At 33.0% G+C, this 24,840-nt stretch overlaps 1 protein-coding gene and 1 long non-coding RNA gene across 2 annotated transcripts; one reads left to right on the top strand and one right to left on the bottom strand.

Annotated features, from left to right (window-relative positions):
* Window positions 1–7,973: 7,973 nt before the first annotated feature.
* Window positions 7,974–11,059, bottom strand: LOC125207348. The gene is made up of 2 exons (XR_007173954.1): window positions 10,242–11,059; window positions 7,974–8,240 (listed from the first exon to the last, which is right to left on the bottom strand). It is a non-coding gene; the product is annotated as an uncharacterized LOC125207348 (long non-coding RNA).
* A 10,256-nt stretch (window positions 11,060–21,315) lies between these two features.
* Window positions 21,316–23,871, top strand: LOC125206482 (probable metal-nicotianamine transporter YSL7). Its single transcript, XM_048105733.1, has 6 exons — window positions 21,316–21,685; window positions 21,764–21,924; window positions 21,999–22,093; window positions 22,172–22,306; window positions 22,394–22,577; window positions 22,765–23,871. The coding sequence occupies exons 1-6, from the start codon at window positions 21,316–21,318 to the stop codon at window positions 23,869–23,871; spliced, it is 2,052 nt and encodes a 683-aa protein (XP_047961690.1).
* Window positions 23,872–24,840: the final 969 nt, after the last annotated feature.

Genomic DNA, 24,840 nt, shown 5'->3' with positions numbered 1-24,840 from the left:
AATAGTTATGTTACAATAAAACTTACGACGATAAAAATGGAGTAGTAAAATATGGAGCAGTGTTTCATTCCATTCAACTGCCGAAAACAAATGATAAAAAATTAAAAAGGAGTAAAATTTTGAAGCTGCGTTTTATTCTATTGAGGCTGCGTTTTGAGGACAGCAGGGGCAATCCCTTTCCGGTACCCCTTGCTCGCCCGTGACTCCCTCCGTCCCTAATAAATTGTCTTCAATTGATTAGACATGAGTTTTAAGAAATATACATAGTAATAGAAAATGAGTTAAAAAGTTAGTGGAATATGAATGTTAGTTTTATAATAGTTTGTGGAATATGAATGTTAGTTTTATAATAAAATATGCGTAAAAATGAGTTAGTAGAATATGGCAATATAGGGTCCACTATAAAAAATAATAAAAGAAAAGGTGACAAATTTTTGGAAGGAACAAAAATAAAAATATACTCCATAGTAACAAATTTTCAGGGACGGGGGGAGTAATAATTTGTTTAGTATTAATTTTGCTGATTAATTTTTTTCTTATTTAAAATTATTTTAACTAGCAGTTTTATTATAAACTAACGTAAAAATCAATAGTCATTATTTAAAAGAATAATTAGAGCTTAATGTTTCGATCAGGAGTTAATATTTCCAATTCTAATTTGTTTTGACTAAAAATTATCAAATTTGTAAGACCTTTTTTTAAAAAATTTAGGAATAATTGTTAAAATCACTACTTTTAATTATTAGCTAATTCCATAATTTTAAAACTCAAATATGACATTCAATTATCTGGTTGATATTGAAACTAATATGGTGAACTAAAAAATATGATATGATAAAAAAATCACATCATTTTATAAATCAACATATATTAATTAACACTTTAATTTCTTCTGATTTCTTTATTTTTTTTTTTATTCTTTACATTGAAATAAAAGAATATACACTTTTTCTTTGAATCAAGCCTATATCGAATGTCGCATTATTTTGTAAACATAATTTTTCTGCCATAAACAAATTCTAACACACTACTCAAATAGAGATTTTGTTTTGACAAAATTAGAAATTTCCATTATAAAATGGTTATTTTAATTTGACCATTAATTATTATGAAATCTATGTAGTTTTTTGTTTACATAAAAGAATATACACTTTTTCTTTGAATCATATAAGAACATCCTCATTCGTGCTCTTAAATAAGAGTATGGAGGTGGGCCGGGCCCATTTTTACTCCATGTCCTTAGCAAGAGCACAACACCCACATACATGCTTTTCCACAAGGACAAGCTCAAGTATCCCACCATTCTACACACAACTCAAATAGAGATTTTGTTTTGACAAAATTAGAAATTTCCATTATAAAATGGTTATTTTAATTTGACCGTTAATTATTATGAAATCTATGTAGTTTTCCGTTTACATAAAATCATTTAATTATGAGTAATTTTTCACAGATTGCGCTTTATTTCGTGTCCTTAAATATTTCTTCCTTCTCATAATACGAAATTGTCAAGTAATTTTTTCTATTAGGACTAAAGGTTGGTAATAATCTTTTCCATTCAACAAAAACATTGTAAAAATTCGCAACTACATCAAGTAAAGATCATCAATTGATTCAAAAATTTCAAAATAAAATCACAATTGTATGCTTATTATTCATTTCTCCATCTCTGTCTCGGTCACCGGCACGGCAGCACCATTGCTTATGTTTTGCATTGAACCTTAGAGCAGTCATCCAAGCAACTCTCCAACTTTTTTGAATCTACATATTAAATGTTACCAAACAAATCATTACACATAATTAAACACACATGTCACAAATTCACTAAATAATTTTTCAAATATAAATTACAAATTTTGCTAGAGAAAAAAAATTTAAAGAGTGTGGATGAATAAAACAAACCTTTGGCAATATTGGCACACTTATAAAGGGAGCAACCGAGGTTGCAATAGGCCGACGATGAGGCCGAGGCAGTTGTGACAGCAGGCACACAGCCTCGGGCGCAACCGTTGTAACACCGGTCGTAATTTGGTGAGCCGTGGCATCGGGAGACGCAGTTGCTGATGCACTGACCTATGGCAATTAGTTCTTGCTCTGCCACACAAGATAAACACAACATTGACATCAACACAATTGCCAAACCTATCTTCACTAATTGAGTGTTTTTCCTCTCCATTTCTGATGATTGTGTGTTAATGTCTCACTTGTTCGTGCTATATGATCAGTTTCTATATATATATACTATAGTTGGTGAAATGGATGAGAGTGATTTTGGTTTCCTTGCTGTCTCATAATTTTGGAGTAATTGCTAATTAATTGATTACTAATAATGGCATATACAAACTTTTATTGATTGATTTCGTATCACATTCATGGAAGTATTTCATTCGTCCACAATAAATAGACCAATTTGTAAATGACACGGATTTTTGATACGGAATTGATAAAGTAAGAGATGAGGAAAATATAATGTAAATAGTGTTAGTGGATTATGGGGTCCTTATTAGTAATTTAAAGCTTTGCCTAATTAGAACTAGCCTATATAATTTGATGGATGTCGTAAAATGGTAAAATTAGTCTTTTTTTTAAAGAATGAAGTAATAAACTTATAAACATGACAAAAAAATGTGTTTTGCCTATTTCTATTTGTGTTACAATAATTAATTACTCAATATTCTCTTTCTTATCAAACGGAAATCAGAGTTTTTAATTAAAGAAAATTGTGGTAAACACGGATGAATAAAATTGAGTGAGTGAAGATCGTCCAACACTTTCGGAGTAAAAAACAATTACTATAATTTTTCTCTATAAATTGTAACAAAAACTTTATATAAACCCCGTCACATAGAAAAAAACAATAGAGAGAAAAGTTAGATAGTAGTCCAAAGTAAAGATAGAGAGGAAGGAAACTAGAATGTGTTCGAAAATTTATGTTGGGCTAATATTGATAATGATTCTTCTAGCAAGAGTTGAGGCAAAATCTTGTGAATCGAAATGTAAATTTAGGAGTTGTTCTCCATGTGTGGTTGAATGCTTGAAGAAATGTCATATACCAAAAATCTTAGAGATTGGCAAATTCTAAGTGCACAAAATTTGCATCACGTAATATTGTAAATATGTAATTGATTTTTTTGCATATATGATTTTATTTATTTATTGTATGATAATTTTGATTTATTATTTGACGGATGGTTCGAAGTTTTAAGAGTGTTTGGATAAATGTTCAACAGACTGTGGAGATGTGAACAAGGCTTAGTTGTTGTTAATACTTTAATCTAAGATATGATGTTACTTCAGTTTTTTTCAAATAATATTTAGTATTTTGGAGATTAATGTTTCGAGTAAAGTGAATATGAAGAATACATGGAATTCTCATTGGCCAATGGAATTTATATAGAAAAACAGGTGAATTTAGTTGTTATAATATACAAGAATTGAAGACCAAGAAATTTATTAGAACTGAATTTCATGAAGTAATTCATGAAGGTTAAATTGCTTATTTTTTACTCCCTCCATACTATTTCATTTTGACACATAAATTTGAAATGAGTAATTACTGTTATTAAATCAACATTTTAAACGTGTAATAGAGGAACGCTTAATTAATTTTATAAAATTCTAATTACAATCATGAATATTAAGCTTTATTAATCATTTCTTAAGTAAGAGCAGTTTGATAAAAAAATCACGCCCTATTTCATTGATAGCCCGATAAATTATACTTGTAAAATTATAGGATGATAAATTGCCAGCGATTAGACAAATAAAAAAATTAATCAAGTTATGTCTTGTAAATGGAAGGAAATTAAACATGATAATTATTCATTCACTTAATTAATTTTAATATTTTAATATAAAGTTAGTTAATGCATCACAAAGTCAATGATGAGTTGAGGACTAATTAAGGTTAGAAATAATTGTTTCCATCCAATAGTAACAACATGGTGAAATTTAACAACTATCAAATAAATTAAGATCATCAATTGATTCAAAGATCTCATAATAAATCTCCATCTCCCTCTATGTTTAGGCCTTGCACTGAACATTAGAGCAGTCATCTAACCAACTCTCCAACTTTTTTGCATCTACAAATTAAATGTTACCAAAATTAGTCATGACACCTAATTTAAGCACACATGTCACAAAATAATAAAATAAACTTTACACTAAAATAAATAAAATTAGTTGATGAACAAAACAAACCATAGGCAACATTGGCACACTTATGAAGGGAGCAACCGCGGTTGCAATAGAACGAATACGAGGAGGTGTGATCAGTTGCGAAAGCAGGCACACAACGTCGGGTGCATTTGTCATAACACCGGATGTAATTTGGTGAGCCATGGCACTGCGAGACGCAGTTGCTGATGCACTGACCTTTGGCAACCAATTCTTGCTCTGCCACACAAAATATACACAACATTGACATCATCACAATTCCCAAACCTACCTCCACTAATGAGTGTTTTTTCTCTCCATTTATGTTGATTGTGTGTTTATGTCTCACTTGTTCGATATATATAGTTGGTGAAAATGGATGAGACTGATTTTGGTTTATTGTCTCACAATTTTGGAGTAATTTGCTGATTTATTACTAATAATGGTAGATATAAATATTTGATATCACAAATGGAGGTTATGATATGCTAATTGATTGCCTAGTAATGAATATTGTACGAATTTTAACTAGTAAATGAAATTGCAGTTGGAGACTTGGAGTGAGTAGTGAATTATACGATTAGAATTATATACCACGGATTCTTGTCAAGAAAAGGTTATTTCAGGGATGCCGGCGGTTCACAAACCCCAAAACCGGGTGTTACGGTTTAAGAAAATCGGATTTGTAACCAACCCAAAAAGTAAATTTAATGTGCAAATTCTAAGTGAACAAAATTTGCATCAGGCAATATTGTAAATATGTAATTGACTTTTTTACATATATGATTTTATTTATTTATTTATTGTATGGTAATATTGATTTATTATTTGACAGATGGTTCGAAGTTTGAAGAGTGTTTGGATTAATGTTCTACGGACTGTGGTGATATGAACAAGGCTTAATTGTTGTTATTACTTTAATTTGAGATATGTTTGTTATTTCAGTTTATCTCAAATAATACCTTTCTTCAGGAGATCATTATCGGAGTTTTTTCTCGATTACTCGTTTCTGCATGTTTGAGACTCTTGCTTGATTCTGCATGTCCTACCCCTCACTTGAGGAGATCACATTCTCTGAGTGAACCATGGCGATGGCGTTGAGCATCCAACAATTTTTTTTGTTATGTAAATAGGCTAACCTCACTCCTAATGATTTTGAGTTAAGTTTTTGGACTTGTATTTATAGAGTCGTGCATTCAACATTAGCCATTATTTATAACATCAATGGTCATTAATATGGTCATTATGTTGTACTGTAAAGTCAAAATGAAATTTATTTTTTAGGATTATGAATTTGTAACTGTTATTTAAACGACTAATTTATATATTTGTATATGACAAAATGACATATATTGCTGCGATTGTTGGCGGTTACAAATAATGTGGCTAAGGATTAATGACATATTGCTAATTAAACCACATTGTTTTATTTTACTGTTTTTTTGAAGTATGACAAATGACATATTGTTGCTATATTTTGCTAGTTTTTGAAATCACTGTCCTCTTAAATGTTTGAAACTTTGAATCGTATAGGACCTATTAAATCTAAATGATAGTTGCTAAACTTCCATGCACATTTATTATAATTATTTTGTAGAATGCAGTTGGAAATTTGTAGCTGCTTTTAGGACTCGTAAGTCGTAACCCCATTCTATAAATTGATATCCATGGCTGAATTATCAATGCACAATTATAATTAATTTTTATGACCTTTCATGCTCTACATTGATTATGACATGTTTTATAAATTTGCAAATTTATCTCATAATTTATAAATATTTTAAAATAAGGCCAAAATTCGCCTTTTATATATGTATAGATTGTCATTGGTCAATGGTATTTATATAGAAAAACAGGTGAATTTAGTTGTTATAAAATATATTACAAAAATTGAAGACCATGAAATAGGAGTGCATTAAAATGATAACACCTCATAAAATAACATCATACCACCATTTCTAGCCAATCAAGTGTAAAAATCTCGGCCAGCAATATACAACACTGTATACAACAATTTTTTTTTCGGCCAGCAATATCCAACATGCTATACAATAATAGATTGTTGTGTAGCGTTTATAATATTGCTGGATATGTGGTGTTACAGTGTCACTTTAAGAGATGTTGACATTTTAACCCAAACCCCACTAAATATATTAGAAATGAAATTTCATAAGGTTAAATGAATTTGGATTGTTGTAGCCATCTATTAGAAAAGGCCCCTTCGAAATTAAAGTTTCTAAAATTAAATCACGTGGAATGGCCAAGTAACTGGGCTGGGCCAGAGAATAACATGACCATTGGGCCCAATTTTTATAGACCTTAGCCCAATAAAACCAAGTTTCAACTAACTATAGATAAAAAAGAACATAACTTAAAATATCAAAAGTATTTTTACCCATATAAAATGGATATGTGCACAGATGAAAAAAATGGGTGAGTGAGGGACGTCTCAACAACTTTTGGAGTAAAAAACATTTATAATTTCTCTATAAATTGACATGCAAAACTTCATATAAACCCCACCACATAGAAAAAGAAATAGAGAGAAAATTTAGATACATGGTATTTGTAAAAATTAAGACAAAAGCTGGGAATATTTATTTCCATCCAAAAGAAACATTATAAAAATTAACATTTACAAGATCATCAATTGATTCAAAGATCTCAAAATAGTCTCAATTTGATGCTTATTATTGATCTCTCCGTACGTCTCCCAGTGCTTAGAGCTTTCATCTAAGCAACTCCAATGTTACCAAATTTGTCAATAAACATAATTAAAAACACATGTCACAAATTAAAAATAATAATATCTCAAATGACAATCTTTACACGAAAATAAATTAAAACTGTGGATGAATAAAACAAATCATTGAGCTTAAGTCTTAACTACAAGTTAGCTTGCTCTTTGTCAAAATCAAATATTTATACAAAAAGAATTATAAACCTTAACAATTTTCACAATCATAAAGACCATATACACACAGCCTGAATGCAATTTACTTGATTATAAAATTTCATCCTGAAACATAAATTTTTCATATTTAATGGAACGGAGGAGTAGCGTATCGTAATAATTTATATAGTTTAGTCATGATCGTAATACTTTACGTTAGTATTATTTAAGTACTCTCAGGCTGACATACAACTAATTAGTACTAGTACTAGTTTATCGTTATTAATTTATCAAGTAATATAGTATTTCATTTTATTTTTATTTATTCTCATTTTCAATTGTTTGAGATAAAATTCATTTGATAATATGTAGTAAGTACATCGTTGTTAGGAGTACAAATCAATAAATCTCTGGTGGTGGAGCATCCGGCTCCGGCAGCAACAGCGACCGCGACTTCAACAGCGTCGGCGGTGGACAAACGTCTCTGCATTTTATCAAGCAAAGTTGCCTGACAAATCTATTGATGCAATCTTGGAGACAATCTTCACACTTATATGCATTTGCATCAGAAATAATCAGGAAAATTATTGCCATAATTGCAAGCACACCTCCAAGCCCTAATTTGCACTTCATATTTCTAAATCTTTTTTATATTTCTTTTTCTATGTTGATGATGGGGTTTATATATAGATTTTTATATCAACTTTTAAATAAAATTTACCCACAAATTATAAGTACATTTTTGGTCGGTTGACGTATTAAGTATTATACCTAAATTTATGAAAAATGTTACACTCCAAAAGTAGTGAGACGTTCCTAACGTACCAAATGTCACGACCGCACTTTGCTAAGGATAGAAAAAGCGGGTAAATCGCGACTAATGAGAGGGATTAAAGAAACGGGAAAAGAAATGGGAAAGAACTTGAGAATAATGCCCAAAGGCCAAGTCGATTCATATCATAAAATAAAAGCCAAATGTACCATACATGGTCTTAGAGCTTAGAATAAATATTACATCAATAAATCAGAGTTCGAAGGTGAGATTCTAAGATGTCTCACTTCACAAAAGAGCAGCGGAATAAGTCCATACTAGACGACTTCGTGTATGAAGACACGAATCGTGAAAAGATCCACTGTATTATTTAGAAGCATCGACTCCGATCATTTCTCCATCCTCTTGACGTTCAACCTACACATTTATAAATACATGCAGGGCTGAGTACAGGAGTACTCAGTGGACACTTGCCGAAAACAAAACATACACTATATAGTTGTCATCCATCCACAGTATCACACATGGGTTTTTCTTAAAAGGCCCGAGCATACTATATTCTTTTGTGAGCTAAAATTCCGACTGATCAGTCTAAGTTCTTTTGAATCATCGCCTTATCTGAGAATCGTGTACCGTGAAGGTGGCCACCTTCAGCGGACACATCGCCGGCCAACCGCTGATGGCTCACGGCTCGCGTGCACGTTATTCCGAACAGGATTTGCGGTCCTATTGGGAACCGAATTCGTTAAACTCGGGCTGGCATCGCCAAAACCCGCGGGCTACAACCCCAACAGATAGGCCTCAAAACAAACATTTTATGGCATGACAACAACTTTAAAATAATCACTGCTTCATTTTGAGAGAATGATTTTTCATAACTTCAAAAGTATTTGCTTTATATCCACACTATAGTGCTGGATATTAAAAGAAAGCCCACCTGATATGCTTATGTCTCAACTCAAATACTCGCTTTGGCCTCACTCGCCCTTGAGCAATTTATCCCTTGTAAATAAATAGCGTAGCACGCTAATTAATACTTGAACTAATTTTCTTTAGAGAGAATGCATGCATCCTATTGGATAGCACATATATCTCAGTCTCGTCTTATAGGATTTTTCTTAATCCTACCTCGGCTTCACTACTCTGCAGAGTTTATTCATTCTCTTTATTAACTTTGGAGAAATTCTATTTTCTCTAAACAAATACTCAGCCCTTATTTACAAGAATAGGAATTCTTGGAAAGTCTCTTCTAAAATTCTTTTCTTCGGATTTTTCTTAAGGCCGCCCATGGCGTCACGGGGCGACGACGGCCAGCTTTCGCGTCTCCCACTTTGCTACTTTATTTTCCCGAAATCTAAATAAATTATTCTGAAATTAATTAATTGAACTTTATCTCAATTCTTAAATAATTCCAACTTCTCATAATTTAAATCTTGGCCCAAAGCCCACTGCATTCACTTAATTATAACAACTCAAGTGGCCCACTTATCCATTTGTTTTGTGGCCCAAATTTTAATTAACAGTCAGCCAAATACTTCCTCCATCCGTCGGCTACTTTCCCCTCTTCCACTAACATTTCTCAAAAATTAAATCCCTAAATTGAAGAGCAGAGAAGCAGCGGCTCCTTCTTCTTCCTCACGGCTATTCGCCGTTAAATTGGCTCGCTGGCGGTTTGCCGGCTTCGTCTCCCCCATCTCAACTCTCGGTCACCGCACTGATCTCTTCTCCTTGGCGGTGGAGTCACGGTGGAGCGGATTCGCTGGTGGGGCTGAGGCGTCGCCTCGGAGTTCATCGACTCACCGCCAGCATCGGCTATTTCTTGCCCCTGCCAGGTCGGCTTCGCCGTCGACTCATCCCTCAGACAAACGCCGTCCGTAGCTCACGCCTCCGTTGCCTCCCACTCACGACGGCAGGAACGTCATCGCGGCTGCCGAAGTCCGCCACGCACGCCGCTCTCTTCCCTTTCGGCATCCAGCGACGCCGACCTCGTCCCGGCTGCTCAACGAGCAGAGCCGCCGCTCCAGTCGGTTCTCCGGAGTTTCCGTCGCCGCTCGACCATCGTCGGCGGCCTCTTCCCTAAGCTAAGCTCCCTCCCCTTCCCCTTCTACTCAATTTCTAACAATAAAACGAAAGTTTTGGGGGCTCTAGTGCTTATTGATTCGAAACATGGTTGTACTTAATCACTGGAAGGAGCTTGCTATTGTTTTGCTACACCTAGTCTTGTTTCTATGATTGTCATACTTGTGGTTTACTGATTTGGGAGTATCCCAAACTTGACTAAGCATTGGTACCTTCTGCTGATGTTTGGTTCTTTATGCTTGCTACTGCTATGAATTTCCTATAGCCATACATCTATGTTCTTGGGCCTAGCATGAGATCTATCATGATGCAGAGATTATTGGGTGTTGAGGTTGTTACCTCACTTTTATGAATCCTCTTGGGTGGGACCGATGTCCTGCCTCAAACTCCTCCTTGCTCCTCCTCCACTTCTTGCTGCTCTCTTGAATATTTGGTGATCTTATAGTGTTGAGAATGAGGGGAGGAGAAGGAGATTGGGGCTGTTTATATAGTGCTCTATCTTTGGCCTTTTGTGCTTGATACTTGGAGGCTTGGAGGCAAAGGCTCCTATTTTGAGGCTGCCAGCTCCACTACTTTTGAGCTTGATGTTCATGCTATCCTTACTATTTTGGTGTATGTATGGTTGTCTCTCTTGGCTGTTTCCTCAGCCTTGATCGATGGGAAAACAAGAATCTTGCTCATGTCTATATTGGGCTTGTGTAGAGGCTCATTCTACTATGCTCTCTTGTCTTGATTCCTCTTTGATGCTAGTTGAGAATGTGCCAAAAATGGCTGACCTCAGGCTCTATAGTGCAGCCTCTACATTGCCTACTACTTCCCTTTCCTAATTGAGCTTGTGCCTCCCTTCCTTGTTATTTGTGAGTCATCTTCTAACCCCTATTCTTGTGTTAATTTGCAGGTACATGGCTGGAGCTTTGGAGTCTTGTGGCTGCTCCCTAATCGAGAAAGAGAGTGAGGGAGAAAGAAAGAAGATGCTCCTCTAGAGATCCTTTGGCTCCATCACCAAAATAGCTAGCTTCCAAACTTGTTGACTAGTGTTGTAGGATAAATGATGTAGAATAGATGTGTGTGTTGTCACTTTCACATATGTAAACATGTACTACTTGTATTTAAATTCCTCCAAGTACTTCTCTAATAAAAGCATAGCTTAACTTTTATCGTTGAACACATAATTTCCTTCCACTTTATTTCTTCCAATGAGAAAGGGGATAAGAAGCTGGATGATAGCAGAGAAGATGATATTCCGATTCCGAATTGCAGTGTGGCGGAGATGATATTTTTCTGTTTCAAGGAAGAAGGGTTTGAGAGGAAAAGAAAGGAAGAAGAGGAAAGATGAAAGGAATGAAGAAGATGAAATTGAAGTGTAAAAACAATTAGAGAATTAATTAGGGATTAAAAAAATTAGAATTAAAAGTTTAATTTGGTCAAAATCGGGATTAAATCCGTTGACCGTTAGTTTTTAACGGAAATGTTGACGGATGATCAAAATGATCAAATTTTCATATGTTTAGGACCACAAAATCCAAAAGATAATATTTAGGACAAAAAATAAAATGACCATATATTTAGGACCGCTTTTTACCTTTAAATTTAATGTACGTTGATTACTGATATGAAAAAGTTAACGGTTCGATTAGATTCATGAATATCTATGGTAAGTTGATCCACTTCTTGGGCTTAAATAAATATTAAGTGTTGGACTTGAGTTTTAATTCAAATGGGGGCATATAATAGTTAAGTTGTGGGCTCAAATTATGTATGTTTCGACTCTTTTTACGAAATGCCGTGGACTTAGTAAATTTGTGGCCCAACATATTTTTAATTAATTCTAAGTAATCATCTTCGGTCTTAATTAATTATTTTTATGAGAAAGTTAGGATAACTCGTTTAGTAGGACTTGAGTGTAGGATGCATGTACCTATTAGGATAGTTGTAGACATTTTGTTTAAGTTTTATAGCTTTTTTTTTTTATTATTGTGGTTTCGTAAGAACAAATGTAAGAGTAGATCAAATCCCGAAGGTGGGAAATTTTATGGAAAATATTGGAAGTATATTATGTGAGCTTTCTTTCAGTTATTTAAATTTCAAAAGTATTTTTTCGTATTTTGTTTTGATAGATACCAATCTGTGTTGGGCTAAAAAGGGGAGCAACCCTACTATGGTAGTTTAGACTAATCGAATTCAAATCCCGGTTCCTACTAAGACTCGAATTTATAGACAGACTCGAATAGCCCATAATTTGAAAAGAGTTACAGTTAAAAATCTATACATATATAAAAGGGGAGTTTTGGGGGTATTTATGGAATAACCATTGGAATTTTAGGGGTGTTTATGGAATAACCATTTAAGCTTAAAGCTATAATTGTATATGCAATACGAGAAGTTAATTATATGCAATACATGAATGAGTATTGAGTTCATGCCTTTGTTAATTTGAAATATAATGCGTGAGTAATGGAATGTGATCATGGGAGCCTTTGGCTTTTCACTTCTTATAACCTCCATTATCTTAATTTTATTGTTTATGGTATTTTAATTTCATTGTCTTTCTATATTCTCATTTTGTGCCTATAAAAGGCTTGGAATAGTATATGGATTACACACCAATAAAAGCATTTTTCTCCTGATCTCTCAAACTCTTTACATTTTAGTGTGTAGTTTAAGAGCACTATATTGCTTTATTCTCGGAGCTCCATCAATTTTTTCGGTGCCTAGCGGAAGCATTTTTCTCCTGATCTCTCAAACTCTTTACATTTTAGTGTGTAGTTTAAGAGCACTATATTGCTTTATTCTCGGAGCTCCATCAATTTTTTCGGTGCCTAGCGGGTTTGAAGTGTTTCTACATGCTAGGAGAAAGTCGTTTTTATTTTTGGAGATAATACGTCAAATCGAGAGCACTAGCACAACATAATTTACCTTGCGGAAAGAGAGCTTTTCTCGACTCTACTTATAGTTTGTTTTTTTATTATTATTTCCATTGTAATTTTTATTCCACTTATTGTTGTTTTTTCGTTAATTGTAATAGTTAGAGTATCGCCGGTAGATGATTAAAGAATTTTTAATATTTCTAACAATTCTTAAAGAGAATTGGGACATCCCTAAAACATGCTCATTTTTACGAAATTTATTAGTACTATTTTTTATTAGAATTGAGAAAGCGAAAGAGTTTTAAATTTTAACTTTTTGATAATTTGGCAAAGTAAAAGTGGAAAAGTCTTTGGAGAATTTGTCTAAAACCGTGTGTGACATTAATTTAATTCACTTGCAAAAAATGTTTAATTGTGAATATGTGTTACTATTGGAAAAATAAATTGTTTTCCACTCAAGAGTCCAACAATAAAGTAGTTTATTTAAATGGAATATTAATTGTGCAATTATCATAATTTTACTACAAACGTCAAACAATATACTAGAATGATTCCATAATTTAAATAGAATATTAATTGTGCAATTATCATAATTTTACTACAAACGTCAAACAATATACTAGAATGATTCCATAATTTAAATGTAAACCCACCACAATTTTATTCTTCTTTTTGGATACAACAAATATTTTGTGGTTCAACTAAAGATATTTTATGTACCCAAACGTGCAAAGTATAGTTTTATATTTAATACTTAAAAGGATGGCCATTTTGAATAAAAATTTATAATTTAATTAAAATTGTGATTTATTAATGAATTTGAATCTTTAGCGGAAGTTTCCTAAACCCTTTACTACAATTGATTGCATACTAATTAGAGAAAATAAGTTTTCATTATTATGGTGCAATTGTACACAAATCAGTAGCAGCAATACAAAATTAATTGATTCAAATCCTTTTTTATTACTAGCAGATTATAACGTGAAAGGTCAAACAATTTGTAACTCATTTGTTATTAATTAAATATATAACAAATAATATTGGATTAACTTCACTAACTATACAAAAAGCTACCCGTTTTCTATAAATTTGACTTGTATAAGGATGATTTACTGAAATGGAAATAAGAAATTTGATTCGACTTTGTTCTACAAAATAATTGAGTTCACCCAAGCAAAGAAGTTTGAATAATTGATGGAAATTCATTCTTGCTAGGGGCAACTTCAACAATACTTCAACTCTTTGTTAAGATTGAATTAGCTCCAACCATTCTGCAAAAGGTATCCTATTTCATTTTTTTGCTATTTTTGTACAATATCTATGTTTATTATGTTGAACTATAGCACTGATCTCAAATGAGTAGTATGTTTTTTTCTCTAATGTTGCAAATTTCATTTACACTATTGCTTCTTTGTTTGTTGAATAGAGAAAGGGAGAGAAGTAACTAATTAAGCTGGCCGACGAGTAAAGTTTGGGTATGAAGATGTTTGTTGTCCAGAAAAAAAAAGCCACGTAAACATTTGACGAAGAAGATGAGAATGGAAGCTTTTTTTGCTAGGATATATCGGCTAATTATATGAATAGATTCCATCAAATGTTATCAAATGTTCACATTGCACAAATGAGTTAGAATTATAAACGTGTATAGTTGTATAATTTGTGGCTGATTATATGAATAGATTCCATCATGGAAATATATGTAATGGCAGAGGCATCTTTTAAGGCTATATTATAGGGATATTTTATTTTTTAAAAATAACAATTTATATATGCAATATTGGAAGCAATTTTTAGGTCTAGATATTAGGGACATGTATTATTTGATCATAATCGATGCTAAATTGCTAATCAACCAACAATTCTCCATCATTAATTTTAATAGAGATTTCGTACACTTTTTGAATGGTCCATATTAATCTTCATCAATATAACGACGAGAGGATTGCATGTAGTTTTGTAATTAGAGATTTCAGAATAGAGATTTATACTCTGAGTTTCCTTAATTACATTTAATGTTAAATATAAAACAAATTAGTTTTAACAAAACAATATAATTAAGAAATTCAAATTTATTTTAGTTTTTTTTTATTTTTTAAACAATACACTATTATTCATGTTTGACAATTTCTATTATTTATAAATTAGTTGTGATTCACTTAAAAATTAGTAAAGATGATTATTTAATTTAATTATTTGTTTGGTTTAATATTATTAATAACAAATATTTTTAAGTTAAATTAACTTTATAATTAAAAAATAAAAAACTTAATATAAGTTATTTGATTTAGTATTTATTTCCCTTCATTACCTGAAAAGAAACATAATATTGAAGATAGAAAAAATCACCAAAAAATACATTTCGCCCCAAAAAATAATAATTGATAATAGTTTAGGATTTTTTGTTTTGGTGACGTTAGAACTATTGTTCAATTATATTATGATTTTTGTTTTAATCTTTAATGGCATTGGAATCTATCTTAAGCAATAATGTATGGAGGATCTTAAATTTTGTGACAATAATAAAAAATAGACATTTTGCATATGAAAATAAATATTGTTTCAGACAAAAATAAAATAAAATGACACAACCAGAATTTAGAATCAGTAAATTAAATAATTAAATTTTAAAAAATAGGTTTATTAAGAATAAGTAATATTTATACACTAATAAAATTCACTACTTTTATCAAATGTATTGTTGTATACGTTTATAATATATTTACAGTTTTAGACCTATATAATAATAATAATATTGTTTTCTATTTCAAATAAATATTTCATATTTTTGAAGAAAATAAATGGACCGTGCATAACACGGATGTGATACTAGTTTAACTTATAAAATTTCAGTATAGCTAACAACACGTCACTGCCAGCTTTCACAAATTCTTTAAAGTTCAGCAATATAAATGTGTGTCTTAAAACAAGGTCTTCGTCTTCCTATATATAATAATGTTTGTTTGGGTCCTCCTCAAATTTGGCTCCTCAAATCAGTAACTAAGTAAGTAATTTAACATTGTATAATTAATTCATCAAGAATTACGTTTTAATTTGGATTGCATATAGTTTTAATGTTCTTGGCTAATTTGGTTTTAATTTGGATTTTGGATGTTCTTGGTTTAATTTGGTTCAGTTTAATCCTCAACAACATTTTTAATCTTCCAAAAGAAAACACATAAAACGACCACGGCAATTTCATCTTTTCAAAATACTATATAATAAATTAACTTATATACCATACAATAGTATAGAAACCTTATTTCTCACACTATCTTACATTATTTTTAATTTTGGCCCAAAAATCCTATCCTTTTATACTAACTTGTTGTATCCTATCCGGTATATCAAACAGGTTAGTGTCTAATTGGAAATTAATCAAAGTTACGAAATTGACAATATTACACATATAGTAGATTTTTCATGTTACAAATAATTAAAAAACTGTTAGAATTTTGATGATTTTTTCTCTATATAAATCTTCTTCACCATTTCAATATTTCACACACACACTATTTTATGTGACAAGTCTTTTTATGCTCCCCAGATAGCTATCAACTTCTCAAAAAAAACATTATGGAGCGGGTAACGAGCGATGGGGACGAGGGCCAGAGGAATCTTGCAGCAGCAAGAGGTGCTGATGAATCGGTAGAGAGGCTGTACGAGAGCGAGGAGCTACCGTCGTGGCAGAAGCAGCTGACGCTTCGAGCATTCATCGTCAGCTTTTTTCTGGCGCTTCCATTCACCGTCGTCATGATGAAGTTGAAACTTGCGGCTGGGATAGTTCCTCCACTCAACATCTCAGCTGGGCTTCTCGGATACTTCTTCGTCAAGTCGGCAACCACATTTCTCGAGAAATGTGGGATTGTGATGCGACCATTTACTAGGCAGGAGAACTACATAGTTCAAACATGCGTTATCGCCTCCTCTGGCCTCGCCTGCAATGGTCACTCTCTCCCGCTCTCTCTCAACACACACACACACACACAACGCCTACTTGGGACTGAGTGAGTACAAATCAGAAAGGGGCACGACACGAATATTTGAAAAAACACATAACATAGATCGATACTCAAAAAGGGGCACGACACGAATATTTGAAAAAATACATAACATAGATCGATACTCAAAGGGGCACGACATGGATATTTGAAAAAATGCACTACTCAAATAACTTGGGATAGAGTGAGTACAATCAAAAAGGGACACGTGACAATTAGAATATTTGGAAAAATGCACGACATAGATCGATACTCAGAAAAGGGACAGAACATGGATACTTTGAAAATGTATATGACTCAAATAACTTGGGACAAAGTGAGTACAATCAGAAAGGGGTACAACACAAATATTTGGAAAAATGCACGACATAAGTTGATGCTCAGAAAGGGGCACGTCATGGTTATTTGGAAAAATGCACGATTCAAATAATATGGGACAAAGTGCGTACAAATCAGAAAGGGGCACGACACGGATATTTGGAAAAACACACGACATAGATCGATATTCAGAAAGGGGCACGGCACAGATATTTGGAAAAATGCATGACTCAAACAACTTGGGATAAAGTGAGTACAAATAAAAAAGGAGCACAACACGGATACTTGAAAAAACGCACTACTCAAATTTTCTGGGACAAAGTGGGTACAAATCAGAAATGGGCACGACACTTGAGATAGAGACCATTGTAGGCGATAACCAATTAAATCTATTGATTGAATCTATTTTCACGAGGCCCAAACTTAATTAGAATAACCAAGCCCAAAACTAATTAAAAGCATTGGCTATTTAGGCTGAAGAAAAGCATTGGCTGTCAGGCTCTGTCAGGCTCAAACAAGAGTATTTTAATTCCTCAGGCCCAACATGTAATAAGATTGATGGGTAGGGATGTCAATCGGGCTAATTCATTCGGGTTCGGACCAACTCACTCGAATTGTCGGGCTATTCAGTTATGAATTTTTTGTGTCATAAATTTTCAACCCTAAACCGTTAGGTGTCAGGCAAACCCATCGGACTTTTTGGGCCTAAAAACTTCAAAATTAATCTCATTTAATAAAAATTTTCCTTTGGCCCCAATTTTCCATCCGTACATAAATAATTATGATGTAGGAATTAATTCATCTTTAAATATTATACTTCCTTCGTCCCATCACACTCCAAGTAACACATTTCAATTTAAATACGTTCCGATCCAAGTGAGATAATTCCTCTTTTGACAATAATTAACTCACTCAACTCTCCTATTTTTTTCACTTATCTCACTTACTTTATCATCTTTCTTACTTTATTCTCTTTCTTATTTTACCGTTAATAATGTAATAAACTAAATACAATTACCTAAATTCTTGTGTAAAAAAAGAATTGTCTTATTTATTCAAGGACAGAGGGAATAGATGTTAGCCCAATAGTATATCTTAATCGATAATTAATTCCCACACTTTAATAATTTAGTAAAGCACTAGAAATAAATTATTTTCCATAAATTACTCAAAAATATTTCATAAATTTCTAGATTTTCATAATCAATTCTTGATTCAATACTTTAAATCAAAAGTAATTAACTTAATTATATATAAGATGATTCAAGACTTTAAATCAAAATTAAATTAACTTATGTAATTTTCATCTTATCATCATAGTGGTAGTAAATTATTCAACTTAAATCACAAAATAATTAACACTTGAACTAAATTCTTTTTTTATATAAATACTCAATCAAATATTTGCTAGTCATGCTTATATTTTTCTTAAATCTTGTAACTCAAAAAATTCAATCACTTGTAACAATACTAGAAATATTGTTTTATTGCCTAAACGGCACAGAATATTGAAGGTAAAGCATATGTTACGAATTTACGAAAAGGAGGAGAATGATAAACTTTAGCATGTCCTTTCCTGAAGATTGATAGCAATTTAATTTGCCTTTTGTTTGATGCAAACACTCTTACTCTACATCTTATTAGCAATTTGTTGGTTCCGAATTTAAAACAATGTTTCTAATTTGCCTTTTGTTTTATGCATACACTCTTACTCTATATCTATTTTTTACAATTTGTTGGTTCCTAATTAAAAACAATGTTTCTAATTTGCCTTTTATTTTATGAATACACTCTTACTCTATATCTATATTTTACAATTTGTTGGTTCCTAATTTAAAACAATGTTTCTAATATGCCTTTTGTTTTATGCATACACTCTTCATCTATATCTATAATTTTGCAATTTGTTGGTTAGTAATTTTTAAAAAATGTTTACTCTATATCTATTTAGTATAGAAGTTTGCCGGTTATTTTATACAACTAAACCTTTTGCTTTGTGTGAAGCTTTCAATCTAGTAGTTGAATTCTTGAAGGCACTTAGTTGTTATATATGGCACTGACTTAAAATTTTCAAATATTCACGTATGTAAAGAGTAGATATTACCATACTAATTTGAAAAGTAATTAACTTAGTTAGATGTTTAGTGAGAAAAAGTAAAACAAAGGATAAAACAAAAAGAAAATAGATATTTTTTAAAATAAAGAATAGAATTTTAAATACTACTACGAAAAGATATTACAATACAAATTTTAAAAGTGAGTTAGTTACTTAGATGTTTAGTGAGGAAAAGTAAAATAAAGGGTAAAGCAAAAGATTTTTTTAGAATAAAGAATAGAATTTGAAATACACTAATTAGAGTATTAGTTATTAATTAGTTAAAAATTTTGAGTAAAAGAAAGAATGACATCCTATTGTAATAACATGTGACTAGGACTAATAACGATCATCCATTATAAAATTGAAATTTATTGAGCGAAAAAAATTAATTATGCGATTGAGACTTAAAACAAGCATGCACCGGTAGGGGAGTGTTATATTGCTAACTACAACTAAATAATAGCCATTAGATATTCAAATTAAGAGTCTATATCATCAACCAAGAAATATCAATACGATCAACAAAAAACGTCAATAAAGCCATAGGATTAATTCCATAAAATATCAATAGGGGTATTAATGTCAATTAACTACATGTTTAGTTATAACTAACTTTTAAAAGAAATCCCAAAACTTTAAATTCATATAACATATATCAAGTTAAAGATAATTTTATAAGGATTCCAACGATATCATATATGCATGTGTTCCGACGTCAAAATTTGAAAAAAGATTCAAAAAAATTTCACTTTTTTCGTAAAGCAGAAATGTCAACATACTATATAAAATATGTCAATATAATACATGTAGAATGTCAATATAAGCAACGGGTTAACATTCTTAAAGCATCGTGTTGACATTCTCAAAGCATTGTGTTGATATTTCCGAAACACTATATTGACATTTTCATCTAAAACCCTAATTTTGCGGGTTTTTTTTTATCTTTTTTTATTTTATTAATAAAAACAAAAATTACACGTGGCAAATTGTAGACCACACGTTTTCTAAAATCCTATGGCCTTAAATTAGTTGTAGTTAGCAATTGATCACTCCCCTTATATAGTAAATGTCATTGACTAAATTAATTAACAACTATCCATATATCTATCATTTTTCTTTCTTGAATTTATATATATAGTTGAACCGGCAGTTAGATGCTAATTTCATAATCGAATACACATATAGGCAGTGGCGAAGCAATGATTTTCATATTGGGGGCTCAAATTATTGTTAACGTTTGCAGTCATTTTTTGTGTCGTCATAGTTAAAAGTATCTCGAACCTACGAGAGAAAGATGGATAATAAGGGAGAATATTTAAGTATAATACTATTATTTTGCTTAATTTTCTAATTAATTTTCATCATAGATTAAATCAATGTAAATGATAAACAATAAATAAAAATATATTGAAAAATTAATTTTTATTATTAGATAGCAAAAAAGATTTTAGTACTTTGTATTTTTAATTTATACTAGTGGTTTGTGTTAAAATGACAACACCTCTTAAAGTAACACCATACCACTATTCCTAACCAATTATTTGTACACATGGATGAATAATCAGCTACCATGTGACAATTATAAAAAATGCTCAAGGGTAAATTTTCAAGAGCTGTAATATTCAATACGCTAGACTGCAATTTTTTTCATCTGCAATATCCAATACGCTACACTGCAATCTATAGATTGCAGTGTAGGCGTTTATACTATTGCAAACTAGCGTGGTATCACAATGTTATTTTAAGAGGTGTTGTCATTTTAACGCACCACTTAGTCACGAAAGAAAGACAACAATAAATAATGCAAATAAAAAAGACAAAGCGTCTAACACTCAAACTCTGGCCTATAAATGTGGAGGCAGAACTTGAAGCCATCATAGCTATCGAAAGAAATTGTTTAAACATAAACCTCGAGTAAGTCTCTTTTTCTCTCCCTCCCTCGCTTTTAACTTCATTTTTTATCTATACAAATCCTCTTCACCATTTCAATTTTTCACACACACATACATACTATTTTACGTGATTAAGTCTATTATGCTCCCAAGATAGCTATCAAACTCCCCAAAAAAAGACCACGCCCCACACACTAAACCCTTTCCTCTCTATTATCCAGAGGAACATTAAGAAACATTATGGAGCGGGTATTGAGCGATGGGGACGAGGGCCAGAGGAATGTTGCAGCAACAAGAGGTGCAGATGAATCAGTAGAGAGGCTATACGAGAGCGAAGAGCTACCGTCGTGGCAGAAGCAGCTGACGCTTCGAGCATTCATCGTCAGCTTTTTTCTGGCGCTTCCATTCGCCGTCGTAATGATGAAGTTGAAACTGACAACTGGGATAGTGCCTCCACTCAACATCTTAGCTGGACTTCTCGGATTCTTCTTCATCAAGTCGGCAACCTCATTTCTCGAGAAATGTGGGTTTGCCATGCAACCATTTACTAGGCAGGAGAACTGCATAATACAAGCTTGCGTTATCGCCTCCTCTGGCATCGCCTGCAATGGTCAGTAACTCTCTCTCTTTGACACACACACAAACACTAATTATATATGTTATTGACACTCAAATCTCATAATCTCAGGAGGCTTTGGAAGCTACCTTCTTGGTATGAGTGAAGTCGCCAAACAAACTTCTAAAGATGATAACCCTAATGATACTAAGAATCCTCAACTTTCGTGGATGATCGGGTTCCTATTCCTTGTCACCTTTTTGGGACTCTTCACAGCTTTACCCCTTCGAAAGGTATGCCTTCATATTATTCTCTGTCATTCTCGTCTACCTCGGTTGATTAATGTTGTTTATTTGTCATGGTTCAGATAATGATCATTGACTACAGACTGACTTATCCAAGTGGTACTGCAATTGCTCATCTCATCAACAACTTTCACACTCGTGGAGAAAACCTAGCCAAGTTAGTCACTTTTAGTCACACTTGTGTATGAATGATTTCCTTATATGGAGTATATGATATGTGTTTTGTGTGGTACAGGAAACAACTAAAAACTTTGAGGAAGTACTTCACATTCTCATTTATCTGGGCCACATTCCAATGGGTGTCCACATCAGAGTATGCTTGCGGACTCCACGGTTTTCCTATATTTGGCTCAAAAGCGTATAATAAGAGGTGAGTTGAAAATATTCAATAAAACTAGCAATTTTATTACACCCTTAGTTTTACAAAGATAAATGACTTTATTGCATTGCAAATCAGCTTCTACTTTGATTTCTCTGCAACATATGTTGGTGTTGGTATGATATGTCCATATCTCACCAATATATCATTCCTTATTGGCGCTATCTTGTGGTGGGGCATCATGGGGCCACTGATAGAGAAACGGAAGGGCGATTGGTACCATGGCGAATCCCTCGACTCCCATAACTTGAACGTTTACGCGGTAATTCATTTTTCAAAAAAGGGTTAGTAGCCATTTAAATCATAATGTTTGGTCAGTCCCATCCTCATGCTTTAATATTCCAGTTCAAAGTTCATAGTACAGATCAAACTTCGTGATTTAAACAGCTATTATCCCTTTTAAAACCAATATCTCCATTTCCTAATCAATTCATCCCTCATTTTTTTAGATCACTATTGCCACGGCTATGATTCTTGGCGATGGGTTTTACAACTTCGGTAAAATCCTAAGCCACGTCCTACTCGACTTGTACCACCGAATACGCAACCGCAATGCAGCTCAAGCCCTTCCAGTTGGCGGCCGCAGCCCTACGCCTCTTGCCCTCTCCTACGATGACCAGCGTAGAACCCTGTTTTTTCTCAAGGAACAAATCCCCACTTGGGTTGGCATTGTCGGCTACTTCACCCTTAGATTAGTAGCTGCTACTATTATTCCTCACATATTCACCCCTCTAAAATGGTACTATATTGTTGTCATATTTTTATTTGCACCCGCGGTAGCCTTTTGCAATGCCTATGGATCCGGCCTCATGGCTTGGCCTTTATCCGACTTTCACGGAAAATTTGTAATATACGCGGTCAGTGCATGGGTCGGAGCCTCCCACGGAGGTGTCCTAGCCGGGCTGGCCGCGTGCGGTGTGATGACCAACTGTGTGTCCGCTTCCGCGGACCTGATCCAGGACTTCAAGACCGGATACATGACCCTCGCGTCTCCGCGGTCTATACTCGTCAGCCAGATCATTGGCACGGCTATGGGGTGTGTCATCTCACCCTGTGTCTTTTGGATATTCTACAAGTCCTCTGATGGTCTTGGAGTGTATGGCTCGCAGTATCCAGCACCATTAGCAACCTTATATCGCTACGTAGCTGTCCTTGCAGCAGAGGGGAATTCGTCCTTGCCCAAGTTCTGTGTCGCCTTCTTCTTCGGGTTCTTCAGTGTGGCCATTGTCATCAATGGTATCCGGGATGCGGTCGGGCCTAGATGGGGGAGGTTCATTCCCATTCCCTTCGCTATGGGGATCTCGTTCATTGCCGGGGCGAATTATGCAGTTGATATGTGCGTTGGGAGCTTGATTCTTTTCATCTGGGAACGGGTCAACAAGGTCGAGGCAGATGCCTTCGCGCCCACGGTTGCTTCGGGATTGATTTGCGGTGACGGGATGTGGACACTGGTGAGCGCGATGTTGAATATGGGTGGCGTGAAACCGCCTCTTTGCATGAGGTTTTTGCCAAGAAACGTGAGTGGAAAGGTGGATAAATTCTTGCGGGAACATTGAATAATCCAATGTAATTCACATATTTTGAAAACGAATGCTCAAAAGTAAAAAGTAGGACTGTCAAAGTGGGAAGGAGGGAGTATACTGTAAACATTCAAAGATTTATAAATTATATTTTCATGTTTTAAATTCACATTTTACTTTATATATAAATACAATTTCACTTTCATTGTATAAAATTCCTAGAAAACTAATTTTTGTAAATAACTCATTCGAATAATTAGTCAAACTTAAATATATAGAATCTCATATAGTCTTACACCAAAATCTCATGAAGTATTATTTATCTTCTACTTAAACCACACAAACAATAATCCTAATATATCCAAAAGAGTTGGAAAATTTTTGTAGGTACATTTCTTGTATCTTTACATACGTGAAAATTTTGAGTTAGTGTCATAAATAACAACTAAGTAACTTCAAGATATCAACTACACTAGATTGAAAGCTTCACACCAAAACAAAAGGTTTGGATGTAGTATAAAATAACCAGCAAGCTCCTACTCCCATGTATGCTAAAAAGATATAGAGTAGGGGGAGTGTACGCATAAAATAAAAGGCAAATTAGAAACATTTTTTTAAAATTACGAACCAACAAATTGCTAAAATATAGATATAGATTAAGAGTGTATGCATAAAACAAAAGGCAAATTAAAAACATTGTTTTAAATTAGGAACCAACAAATTGTAAAATATAGATATAGAGTAAGAGTGTATGCATAAAACAAAAGGCAAATTAGAAACATTGTTTTAAATTAGGAACCAACAAATTTGCTAAATAGATGTAGCATCTAAACAAATTATTCTAAATATGCATGATTCCCTATTCTGTGCATCTTATGCAAATTATGATTCAAAATCGAAGGAGAAATTACTACGCACTATAATAAAATCATTAGCTTTGACTTTTCAAAGAGAAAAGTACTATTTTAATATAAATTTAATTAAATAAAAAAGAAAAAGTGTACA

Source organism: Salvia hispanica, chromosome 2 (assembly GCF_023119035.1).
Source record: "Salvia hispanica cultivar TCC Black 2014 chromosome 2, UniMelb_Shisp_WGS_1.0, whole genome shotgun sequence".
NCBI lineage: Eukaryota > Viridiplantae > Streptophyta > Magnoliopsida > Lamiales > Lamiaceae > Salvia > Salvia hispanica.
The sequence above is the reverse complement of the archived record's forward strand: the minus strand, read 5'-3'. Positions and strand labels throughout refer to the sequence as shown.

Bases quoted from the DNA above. Each gene is read 5' to 3' on its own strand.
- LOC125206482 (XM_048105733.1), top strand. From the start codon at position 21,316: ATGGAGCGGGTATTGAGCGATGGGGACGAGGGCCAGAGGAATGTTGCA. The intron at 22,094-22,171 runs GTTAGTCACTTT...TGTGTGGTACAG, and splicing joins CGTGGAGAAAACCTAGCCAA to GAAACAACTAAAAACTTTGA. The intron at 22,307-22,393 runs GTGAGTTGAAAA...ATTGCAAATCAG, and splicing joins TCAAAAGCGTATAATAAGAG to CTTCTACTTTGATTTCTCTG.